At 33.0% G+C, this 13,338-nt stretch overlaps 1 protein-coding gene across 7 annotated transcripts in view; it reads right to left on the reverse strand.

The window, feature by feature from the left end:
• Positions 1-667: 667 nt before the first annotated feature.
• The window catches only part of Cda5 (Chitin deacetylase-like 5), a 454,673-nt gene continuing 442,002 nt past the window's right edge, over positions 668-13,338 (reverse strand). For all 7 annotated transcript variants that reach the window (XM_081756025.1, XM_081756024.1, XM_081756027.1 and 4 more), the window contains 4 exons: positions 11,464-11,626; positions 8,267-8,411; positions 5,267-5,465; positions 668-4,010 (listed from right to left, as the gene is read on the reverse strand). In XM_081756025.1, the coding sequence (XP_081612151.1) occupies positions 3,852-4,010; positions 5,267-5,465; positions 8,267-8,411; positions 11,464-11,626 (666 nt within the window). In that variant the 3' untranslated portion in view covers positions 668-3,851. The remainder of the gene's footprint in view (positions 4,011-5,266; positions 5,466-8,266; positions 8,412-11,463; positions 11,627-13,338) is intronic.

The following is a 13,338-nucleotide window of genomic DNA, read 5'->3' on the forward strand; positions in this document are numbered from 1 at the left end:
CTTTGATCAGCCAAATTCGAAAGACCTCAACAATTTATCCCTCTACAAGCAACATTCTCTTCATCGCCTCTGTGGCCAAATCAGAAGAGCACGCGGCTAGTAATGCATAGGTCGGCGGTTCGCGGCCACCCCGGGGTAATTTATTTATGTTTTTATTTTTATTATTATTATTTTATTTATTTGTTTAAAGTGTTTTTAGACACCTTAATGTAAACACATTATGCATATAGGCGATTTAACATATTTTGAGGGAGTAATTTTGTGGATCATTGACGCTTACGGCATGGGGAACATACCTAGAACATACTAGTCACGTTTCCGAGGACCATGTCAGGCATGTGCCTAGGGGCGGACATAGACTCTATCACTCGCCATCCATGTGATTTCTCTCTCAGAAGTACATGAGGCACATACTGGACACATTCTCATGTACCTGAGGGAACATGATAGGCATATGCCTGCTATGTAATTGTGCTCTTAGGGATGAAACTCCAGAAATATCGACCTTGTAACTTTAGTTTCTGATTCTCCCTAATACTTCTTCCAGTTTGAGAATTGAATTCATTTTACACTTGTTTATTTATTTATTTACAGGTTCTAAACTAATATTACAAAATTGTTCCATGGAAGGTATTAAATTATATTTCGTAAAATAAGAAAAAGACAGTTTAAATTAGATCAGAATTTATTTCCACAATACAATGTACTCTATACAGAGTACATAGAAAACATGACACACATTAAAGGTATTGTTTACCAATATAGAATCATATTTTTTTAAAGAAATAATTATTGAAAATTAGATTGTTTAAACGTAAAAATTTTCAAATAAATTTCTAACAATTGTTTTCATTTGTTACGATTTTTGTGCAGTGATCTTTTTTCTAAAATATATTTGATTAATAGTGTAAAAAAAAGGACTAAAATTAATGGCAAATTCGATAAGGAGTCTGCTGTAAACGCTTATTATTTACATAGAATGTTCTTAAAACTAATCACATGATCTGTGACATTTGATTTTTTTATAAATCTCAGAACATGTAATGTACAACTGAGTAACAACTACGTCTTGTTCATTTATATATTTATATATATTAGGGACAGAATATAACGTAATATATTCTATTCTATCGTGCAAAATGTTGTGACACTGTTTCAAAATAATTAAATGGCACAACTTTTTCTTTCCTTTAGTCAAAAATAGCAACTTAACGTTGTCAGTGGAACATGTTGTTACTTGCAACATTGTTCTACTATGTCATGATTCAAACAAGACTCATTACACATAATGTAATGTCTTTTTTTCTTTTTAACTTAACATATTTACATACTTGCCAACGATACTAATTGTATATTAATTAATATTGAAAGTTTTGTGTAATTATGGTTTTGTTGTATCAATTATTTTACTAGATTAAGTATAGTTTTTTTTTCTTCGTGAAAGTAATATATAAATGGTGTACTAACATATTTAGATTTATACAAGTAATAAGTAACTTAGACTTTGTGAAAGTAGCAGGCAAGAAAGTGGATAAGAATACTTTGCTTTGTTAAGCAGCAGGTAAGTGACACAGAAAGATTTTTTTTTTGTAGTAAGACAAGTAACAAATTGAGAAAGCTTGCTTTGTTAAGTAACAAATTGAGAAAGCTTGCTTTGTTAAGTAACAAATTGTGAAAGCTTGCTTTGTTAAGTAACAAATTGTGAAAGCTTGCTTTGTTAAGTAACAAATAGTAACAAAGTTAGAAATTTTGATATATTAAATAAGTAAATAGTAAGAAGTTCAAAGGTAAGAGCAGTCTTACCTCGTATCAAGAAACAGTTGAGGTTTAATCAAACGGTTTCAGCGTGTGCTGACACATTTATCGAAGTTGTCAGGGCACTGAAACCGTTTGATTGAAGCTCGACTACTTCTTGATACAAGGTAAGACTGTTCTTATTTGAGAGATGGCAATTTTAAAATATTTTCTGGAATAATATATTAATACGAAGCAGGAAACTTCAAGGTAGTGCACACGTAACAAAGTGGAAAAATTAGAAATATAAAAGTAAGTAGGCAACGAAATATTTGTGTTTGAGAAATAACACTTAGAATCGAAGTATGAAAGATTAGTAATGGGTTGGGAAATTCTGCTTTGTTATAATATTACATAACGAAAGAGGAAACTGTAATTTATTAATATAATAGATAATAAAATTGTCGTAACATCATTAGAGAGGTTTGAAAAATAGTTGTTCTGTGATAATTGAGGGCGAAATAGGAAATTTTAAGGTAACGATATTAGAAAAATGGTATTTTTTTTTTTTTCGATAAGAAGTTTATAGGTATTTTGACTGAGTAAGGTTGAAAAACAAAAATATAACGTGATATACAGTAAGACACGTTTCTCAATGTATAAAGAGTTATTTTGTTTTGCTTACTGTTGAGTGAAGGAATTGGAAAAATCTCTCTTTGTAAACTTGGGACGAATTCCGGAATTTTCATTTGTCTGGCTTTTCCCTTTGTTTCGAGTTAGGTGATATGAAACAAAAGTTTAAAAGTCAAGGAATCTTGTTTCCACATAAATTTTAAAATCTAAGGACAGGTCAATGTAAGGTACATTGTATTAAAAAATAATTTTTAAAAAACTACTCTTAGTTGACTAACTACAGCATACAATATAGCACTGTCAGTTCCTTCTTTACGAGTATATATATTTTATTTAAAGCGATGAGGTAGGATTATAAATATGCTTCTATGCTACTTATTTACCTCAAATCAAGTTTGTACAAAATGTTGCTATCGCCTTAAATAGTATACAAAAGCTTTCTTTATTCAGCAAATATCTTTTTTGTTTTCTATTTTAACAATTGTTGGCAAGTATGAGTGCATATATATATATATTATATTATATCATACATATATATATATATATATACACACCAATTTAAGTCATTTTTCTTTTTCTTATATAGCACCAGTAGTTGCTTCAGGTCAAGTCCTTTCATATTTAATCTATTTAAAAAAAATAAAATAAAAATAAACTTAACTAACGTGTCACTTAAAATTAATTATTATTTACAAACACAAATATACAGAAAAATAATTTTTCCAAGAATTTGTTTTTAAAAAAGAACGAATCTAGCATCTAAAAATAAAATATGCTAAAACAGAAGCGCTATAAGAAATCTATGCAGTTTAGAGTAACCATTCCTTAAGCTAGACCTTAAAAAAGGAAAAGAAACAAAGTATTTAAAAAGATTGTATCGTGAAAGCAGACTACAGAAAGTGTGAAAACAATTTTTGAAGTTCTCTGTTGTGGAGAGAGGAAAAAAAATTACAAATACCGTTTTTTAAAAATCTATACACATCACGCAAGATACTTTATTCTACACTGATAACTTGTGTGTTTATTATCTTGCATGACGTATATATTTACTTAATAGAACATGGTTTTTGCACCTATCTTCAATAATTAGAATAAATTCGCCTAAAAAAGTGCGTATGTTATTTAAGGCTTTGAAAGAAGATCAATAAATAAGTGAATCACTCGATTTGTACGCACACCTAGTACAAAGAAACACCACCATAATAAGTCAGTCTCGTGTGACACAACACATCTTTATCGTTTTCGTTTCACAATTAGAAAAAAAAATGTAACCCTGGAACACACATCCAAGCCTCATCCAATTTTATAATCACCCAAGGCAGACAGACAGACCCTTTTCATGTAAGTTTGAAAAAAAAAAGTCATTCATTCTTTCCCTTCCCAAACCCCCTGATGTCCATTTCTGAAGCGTCATTAATTATCTTTTTGTTTTGTTTTGTTTCGAAAAGGAAAACGATGTCCCTTTTTTTGTTTTTCTTTACAATTTATTCATCAATTTCGTTATCAACGCGACTATTTCGTACGCCTGTTTTTCCTGTCCAAGGGTAGATATCTGGGCAAGGTTGGCAGGTTCGCATATAGCGGACGCCTGATTTGTGCCAGAGGTTGCAGACTTTAGGGTTGTTACAACGTCGTGGACGTTCCTGAAAAAAAGACAAAAATAATAATTAGTGTACAGCAGAGGAATAATGATGACACTACAGTTGTTATGTCAAAATAGCTCGGTAGCCATTTAATGTGTCAACACAATTAATTCTGTATTTAAGGATGTATTTTGTATCAATACAGCTTCGGCGATTGAATGTGGAATTCATTTAACGAAACGCTTCCTTTTCGTTGTCTTCTACCTATGTTTCTCTAGAACTTGTAGTTAAATCTAAGACGTGCACATGCTACAAAACTATTTAGACTCAAATCAAGTATACTACGTACTATCCAATTAAACTAAATGTCAAGTCCTGTATAATTGATAGCATTTCAATGAAACATGAGCAAAAATATTGAGTAATAACAAAGACAGAGAGAGTGGGTGGATCAGGATATAAGCGCAGAATTGAAATTCTTGTGTAGCATACTGAGAAAGACAAGAAAGGAGATAGTCTAAGTGAAAGGAAGCATGAGAAAAAAATTTATGAAAGAAAAAGGATTAAAATAAGCAAAAAATGAAATTGTAGAGCATACCGAGAAAGGTTTGTAAAAATGATAGAGAAGAAGAATCAGAATTCAAGTAGAGAAATGAAATTCTTGTAGAGTATTCTGAGAAAGACAAGAAAGGAGATAATCTGAAGTGAAAGAAATAATTTTTAAAAATTGTAATAATTACATACAATAAAAAGATTAAAATACAAGCGGAGAAATAAAATTGTTGTGAACCATATTGAGAAAGACACGAACGGAGATAATTTGAAGTGAAAGAAAGCATGAGAAAAAATAAAGTAATGACAGAAAAGAGATCAAATGAAATTCTTTTGGCGCATACCGAGAAAGGTTTGGAGAAATGACAGAGAAAAAGGATCAGAATTAAAGTAGAGAAATGAAATTCTTGTAGAGTATTCTGAGAAAGACAAGAAAGGAGATAATTTGAAGTGAAAGAAAGCATAAGATAGATTTGGAATAATGACAGAGAGAAAGGATGAGAATACAAACAATGAAATGAAATTCTTGTAGAGTATACTGATAAAGACAAAAAAGGAGATAATCACAGGAAAGAAAGCATCGGAAAAAATTGGGGTAATGATATACAAAAAAAGAATACACGCAGCGAGGTAAAAAGAGAAAGATAAAAAGAAATAATCTGAAGTGAAAGAAAGCATGAGAAAAATTTGGAGCAATGAGACAAGCTGAGAAATAAAATTCTTGTGGAGCACACCGAGAAAGGCAACAAACATAATATACTTACCGGGTAGTTACATTGCCATGGTCTAAAGTTGTTGATGCGGGACAAAGGAGTAGGATCTCTGATCCATTGGATAGCTTGCCAGTTGGTCACCAGCCATACGTCCTCCATGCTGGTAATAGTGTCGAGGAAAGCTTCGAAGCCTTCTTTGTGATGTGGTTGAGTGAACCAAGCAGCGTGGTAGTAAAGACCGAAAGGAGCCCTGCAAACAATACATGATAGGATATATGTATATTTCGTTTATTTCCTTGCGTCAGAAGAGTTCTGACTGATCTATTAACTACAATGTTGTCTACATTATACATTTAAACATTTTAAACATATATATACTAATGAAAGAAGTAAGCAACCATTTTTTTTTTAATTTTACGCACCAAATCCTATATAGTTGCGAATTCTAACGCAAAGAGTGAAGCACATTTTTTCATTCTTTGCGTTAGAATTCGCACCTATAGAGGATTTGGTGTGTAAAATTAAAAAAAAAAAAAAAAAAAAAATGGTTGTTTACTTTTTTCATTAGTATATACGAAATCACAACCATAATAAGGTGCTCGGTATAAGAACACAGGATTGCCCAATCACAGCAAGGGACAAACCACATGGTCCGAGTGGATAGCAGCGACCTCGAGAGCGAGTGGTTGTTCTGGCAAGAGGACTGAGTAGCGTAGTGGTTAACGCATCAGCACGGTATGCTTGATGTCCCATGTGCGGGTCGCGGTCCAGTCAATCACTTTTTCACTCTTTGTGTTTTTAAACAGCTTCCGTAGATAATGAAATAAATTCCGTGATGGAATGAAACAAAGATCTGGAAAGATTCGAACCAAATCTTACAACCGCTCGACATACATCCTATATATTTCTTCGACAAGAACAGTGCAATTTCTAAGTCTAAAATTACAATTCGGTGTGATTTGATTTGAATTTAGCGTCCCATTCTGCACCGAGACTATATGAAACGTGAACCTACAGCTTAACGTGGGATCCGAAGCACATGCTCTTCGGCTAGGAAACGAACCTGGGTGCCCCCACGCCAAAAATGCGTACGCTAACCGCTTAGCCACGAGGGAGCTTTCTAAAAATTACAAGTAGTATATGCATAAAATGTTTCCCTACATATACAGAAAACACAAATACAATCTCTACCAGCAAAATAAAACCTGCCAATTATTAATCAACATAATTTTTAGCGCTACAAAATTTCGTTGGAACACTTTTCTCCGAGTTATTGGTCACCAAAGTTCGGGCTTGGGCTTAACAAACCTGTTATGGGAAGTAAGTGCAGTATGTATTTATAATCAAGATTTACTAAAAATCAACGAACCTTTTTTTTTTTTTTTGTCACTATAGGGAAATTTACTAGTACATATAATGTACAGTCCACAGCAAAAACCACAACATGAACGTGTAAGTTTGTGAAACGACGAAGTCTTTTGTTTCAAAATAAGTGTGCAGGGGAGGGCACCGAGGTTTCTCCTGGCGTGATTCGTGCCACTTAGACGTTATGTTGATTCCCTGGGCTGTTAGGCGTAGTTTCACAATATACTTACATGATCATGTTGCAAGTTTTTATGCTGCGAACTGTACACAAGAACGTTTAACTACTTAGTAAAATTTGTTATTAAAATGAAATTGCTACACTTTTTTTTTTTCTTCCCGTAACAAATTAATGGCTCTTAAACGGTGCCATTCTTAGCTTTTGAGGATTGCGCAAAAGCAAATTCAGTCCGTTTAGACGGATCACCACCCGGAAGTCAGTACATATTTTAGCTCCTTCCCTTAACTACTGCGCAATGAAACGTTACATATTATAAATATTGTACTATAAGATAAAGTTATTTTTCAGCTACAACACAAAACACTCATTCATTTGGTTCTGTCTTCTGACATTGAAAAAAGGTAACAAAAAAAGAAATTATTTGATTCGTTTTATAGTGAGCACACAAGATGGCACTTGCCGCTAGATCTTACTAGAAGTGCTCAATTTTAAGAGATGTTTATTTGAATGTGTAAAGTACTTTAAAAGTAACGATCTTAATACGAAATAGACATATTGTTTGACCGTTTTTCATGTTTGTCTCTCATTTTATTTAAATATTAATTTATATTTAAGGAAATAGATTTTGAGAAGAAACTTGTGCAGAACGCCATAATGCGTTGTTGCCGAATTTGTATGTGTAATTCCTGGATTATAGCGTTGCAGTTCGAGAAGCGGAACTTAGTTGTGAATTGCAGTAAGGTCGAAAACTAATTTCTCCAGTAAGTATCCACGCAGAATTCCATGATTACTTTCTTTATTATCTGGCATCAGTAAACACTCGACACTGTCTGGCAACGCCGCACTATTCAAGCAGTGTTTAGCATAGCACCGAGAACACCGAGATCCACCTTAACGTGGCCAAGATTGAATTTGATCTCAGGATTAATATATATTACAATAAAATTAAAAATTAGATGATTATTATTAAGGTAAGTTCTTTTTTACTTTGGTAATTTCATTCAATGAATCGTTCAATCAATCGATTCGTACGGAACTAGTTCCTCGCAACAATTCATTAAATATCATTAGGAACCAGTTCTTCATCTAACCTAACCTTATCTAACATAACCATGGCATCAACAATAAGTCATTACGTGCTTCGATACCGGTAACGAATCTAGAACAGATACGTTCTCAAAATCAAAACCAAAAGATCCAAATCACTGAATCGAATAAAATGAATGAAATGACCAAAGTAAGAATTTGCCGTTGTTAATTTTCCAATTGATAACATTTCGTTAAATATTTAAAACTGTAACACACTATTTTAATCGAAAATCAATTCTATTCCATCAAGACTCATGATGAAACCCAATGGGCAGAATGCACCTCATCAACTTCTGTTATATTTCTATTACTAAAACATTTTCAGTCCAAATTATTTATCATGATCACTTATCAGAATCCTTAATTACACAACAATATAAGTGAATGACAAGAATTTGTTCATTCATTTTAACAATTACCTGTTAGTCGTGTAATGGCGTTCAAAATTCTTAATCAACATCTTATAGACTCCATCAGCAGTAGGTGGGTTGCTACAAGCGTCACCCATCGAACATCTTCCACCATTTAAATCTTGCCACATCACCATAGGAACTTCCCATACGCCTATAAAGCATAAGTAAAACAATTAAATTCAAATATCGTGCAATGACAACAATAGAAGTCAACTGTAAATACAATCAACAAACATCATAAAAACTTGATTCAAATTAAATTTTCAATGAATAGATTAAATACTTATATATAGAGAGAGGTAGATTAGAAAACATGCGTAAAATCAGTTTCGTCTACTCTTCGAGAAAAATATTCAGAAACCATAAAATCAATAAACACATATTATGAAGAAAATTTCTATTCGGAAGCATTAATAGGAATGAGATAGTGAATATATAATGGTGAATATGACTTACTTAATATAATATGCGAGAGTTATCCAGAAAGTCACTCACGTTTTGGCAGAGTGCAGCTAGAAGCGGGTGAGCGCCGCCATATTGTGCAGAGACTTCCGCCCGTTCAGTGTGTCTCCAGGTATAAACGTGTGAAGTTCATGTTCCTTCTGCTCTGTTCATAATACACTATTAATAGAGTGCTCCGATTGAGAATCCCGCCAGTTGTTAAGTTCGCGATAAGCACTAAACAGATTGACATTCATCGACAACTGTGTGAACCTTACGGCAAAGATGTGATGAGTGAAAGTGAGGCTTTGGTGTCTGATGTTTAAAAGATGGGCCGCACAGATGTTCACAAATGATGACCGAAGTGGGTGAACGAGTATTTTGACAGATGAACTGATCGCAAAAATCCATTACAAATGCCCTTTTACGATAACAGAGCTCTTATTTGAGTTTCCGCAAATTTCATGAAGCTTATTGCATTAAGTTGTGATCCAAAAGTTAAGCTACCATTTCCGAAAATTCTGACAGAGAAACATAGAACTCAGGGGATATCAGCCGCCTTGAATTTTCTTGAGGTTTATAAGAAAGACGACGATTCCTTTATTGATCGTATTAGTACTGGGGACGAGACTTGGATTAAGCCCTTTAACTGTGAACAAAAGCACTCCATGGAGTGGAAATACACCAGTTCACCAAATAAAACCACGAAAATACTTGCAAATTCTGTCTACAAGAAAACTTATGACTACTGTGTTTTAGGATAGGGTAGGTGCATTGCTAGTCGACTTTTTGGAATGTGGTGCAACAATTACAGCTGAAAAATGTGAAATATTACAGAAGCTGCGAAGAACAATACCAAAAAAGTCAAGGAAAACTGAGTGCAAGAGTCCTGCTGTTTCATGACAACGTCTGCCTGCACTCGGCCAAGTGAACTCAGGAACTCATACAGGCCTTTCATTAGGAGATTTTCAACCATCCACCATATAGCCCGAATCTTGCACCAAGTGACTACCACGGTTTCCCCACATGAAGACCTGGCTAGCAACGAAGCACTTTGATGAGGACGCAGACCTTCAGGTTGGTGTGCAGAAATGGTTGAAGTCACAGGCGGCATTTTTTTTTATGACAATAGATTTTGCAAGCTTGTTCATCGCTATGATAAGTGCCTAAATTTGTACGACAAATATGTCAAGAAATATTGTAAGAGTGTCGCTTCAAAATGTGTATTATAAATATGTCTACTATCACTTGTCTTTGTTTCATTCCAAAACGTGGGTTTCTTTCTGGATAGTCCTCATGTATTTTATATATATACCGGTATTTTTGTTTATTTTTACAAGAATGTTACACAAATTCCAGTCCTTCACGTAGGACAAAAGATTGTCGTCACTTAATGTAACAAATTCATACTTCGAGCATTGGACGGGGGTTGTGTAATTCTAATAGACTGTAACCGTTTTTCTTTTTTTCCTCGACAATATGAAAATAAATTATTTTCATTGAACACTCATATTGCCTAAACATTAGATTATTATGAATTGTGTTTTTTATTAAGTAAGCAATTCGTTCGCCGTGCTTTAGTAAATCTCGCCGAAATTCAATATCAGTGTCATCAGCATAAGATCCTTTGGTAAGACAGGAAACAAGCTGCAACAAGTTTGATTATCTATACATCTTAGTTGCCTTGCATTTTCATTTATAAAGCTGAACCTATACAATTCTAAATTTGATTACCAAAATCTCTAGCATTTTCATCTACTAAGCTGAACAATAAACATCTATATCTGATTACTAGAATCTCTTGTAGTTTCATCTACTAAGCTGAACGACAACATTCTAAATATCTACTAAGTTAAACGATAAAATTCTAAATATCTACCAAGTTGAACGATAACATTCTAAATATCTACTAAGTTGAACAATAAAATTCTACATCTGATTACTAGAATTTCTTGCATTTCATCTACTAAGCTGAACGAAACACATCTAAATCTGATTACTAGAATCTCTTGTAGTTTCATCTACTAAGCTGTACGATAACATTTTAAATATCTACTAAGTTGAACGATAACATTCTAAATATCTTCTAAGCTGAACAATAAAATTCTACCTCTGATTACTAGAATTTCTTCATTTCATCTACTAAGCTGAACGATAAACATCTAAATTTGATTACTAGAATCTCTTGTAGTTTCATCTACTAAGCTGTACGATAACATTCTAAATATCTACTAAGTTGAACGATAACATTCTAAATATCTTCTAAGCTGAACAATAAAATTCTACATCTGAAAACTAGAATTTCTTGCATTTCATCTACTAAGCTGAACGATAAACATCTAAATCTGATTACTAGAATCTCTTGTAATTTCATCTACTAAGCTGTACGATAACATTCTAAATATCTACTAAGTTGAAAGATAACATTCTAAATATCTTCTAAGCTGAACAATAAAATTCTACCTCTGATTACTAGAATTTCTTGCATTTCATCTACTAAGCTGAACGATAAACATCTAAATCTGATTACTAGAATCTCTTGTAGTTTCATCTACTAAGCTGTACGATAACATTCTAAATATCTACTAACAGTAAGTTCAACGATAAAATTCTAAATATTTACTAAGTTGAACGATAAAATTCTAAATATCTACTAAGCTGAACGATAAAATTCTAAATCTGATTACTAGCATCTCTTGCCTTTAATCTATCAAGCTAAATTATAAAATTCTAAATCTAATACTAGGATTTGAATTGCTTACCTGGATAAGACCTTGTAGGACATGGTGGTATCATACAATCATGGAATATCTTGTAGTCAAGTGTATAGGGCCAGCTGGGTGGGCGGTTTTCATAGATTGGCATCGAAGAATCATAAGTAAAGTTAGTATCATACAACATTTTGAACATTTTATTGCCACCAATCTGTAAATAAAAGAAAACACATTAAGTTGTTGATACTTATTCATTATAGACATTCGGCGGGTATTCCCAGACAGATTTACAATGAAGATGAGTGGCATAATTTGTCGTTCTTCTTTATGTGATTGTTTTATACCCTAAACAGGTAAGGAAGTGATAGTTGTGTGTAAATCTACTTTCAGCAATCTATGTATACTAATCTTTTCGAAGAAGATTTATTATACAAGATGCTATTCAAAATTTCCGAGGATTTTAATATTCTACTCAAATCAGTTGCAGTGCGAACTTCCGACATTAGCTGCATCTTGGTGTGTGTTTCAAGTGACAATCTTCCCAAGTGGCATTGCTGTGAATGTATTCATTCCTTAGTTTCTGGTGGTTTCGTTACCCTGTGTTCCGTTGTGTCTGCGAATTTCGAAATGGCTGACGCGAAGGAAAAACGGATCTGTGTTGGATTATGTTTCAATCTTACGAAAACTGCAGTTGAAACACACTGAATATTAAAAGATACTATTAGTCAGTGATCTTTGAGCCAAAGGAGAACATTTGAGTAGATTAAGCATTTCAAAGATGACTGGAAGTCTGTGACAGGCATTTGGTGATTGTCGTCATTCACAACTCCGGAGAAAATGATGACAGTGTGTGGAATGAACCTCGAGGACAGAAGGAAGATAATCCATGTTAGTAATAGAGTTGGGTTGTCATGCGGTGTAAATTAATGATTTCTAATGGATGAACTAAACATGAGGCGAATTACAGAGAAGTTTGTTCCTTGTGTTTTGAACAATGATCAACGAGACCATCAAGTTCAAACATGATCACATCTCCATCCACGTTACTCACCTATCCTAGTTCCATAAAATTGTAAAATTTAAAATAACAACAATGGAGAATACTTAAGTTGAAAATCGAAAATTTTATTTTGACTTTTTTTTTTTTTTTTTTTTGTCCAGGGTTCGGTGTTTTTAGTAATCGCTCTCCTTTAATTCACACTTTAAAAAAAAGTAACATTGCAGGTGGCTCCAACCATTATCAAAGCTTCCCTACTGGAAATGTTAGGATCACATTCAGTGGCCTACATAAGGGGGGAGGGATTACTCAGTTTGAATCCTCCTTTTTATCAGATATTGAAAAATAAAAATTTACCATATTAAATTGGTACCATTAAAAATTTATGATGAACACAAACATTGTGTTTTTGTGCCTTCCCGGTTGATGAAATTCTGTGTTCGCTACGGTTACTATGACTACTCAGTTAGTTTAGATCTTAGTTAAGAAAGTATCGTAATAATTTTAAAAGTCAACTGGACTATTTAAAATATGAAAGCATTTAAAAAGCGAGGTGAACGATACTCCTATGAAAATATAATAAAACTTGCTGGGACTCTGGAAGAAACAATATGAAAGGACTTGGTAATCTTTCTTCTTTATGACGTTTATTTATTTAATTTGTTGTTCTTTTCCTCTCACCCTCGTGTTACACAATTCCAGGAAAATGAAGATAATATGTAGATAAAATCATAAACTTTCTTTAAAAAATATCCTGTACAATTTTGTTAGACATTTTTGATATTTAATGTAAGCTAAACCGATGCTTCCAATATCATTGTAATATTTAAAAGCAATTTTGTGTATCTTCTGTGTGTTTGCATATAAAATCATTCCCTGAGGGTTCATGCAAATCACCAAGTACATTTTTAAAAATAATATATTTT

The sequence above is a fragment of the Thermobia domestica genome, chromosome 4 (assembly GCF_964235325.1).
Source record: "Thermobia domestica chromosome 4, izTheDome1.hap1.1, whole genome shotgun sequence".
Classification (NCBI taxonomy): Eukaryota; Metazoa; Arthropoda; class Insecta; order Zygentoma; family Lepismatidae; genus Thermobia; species Thermobia domestica.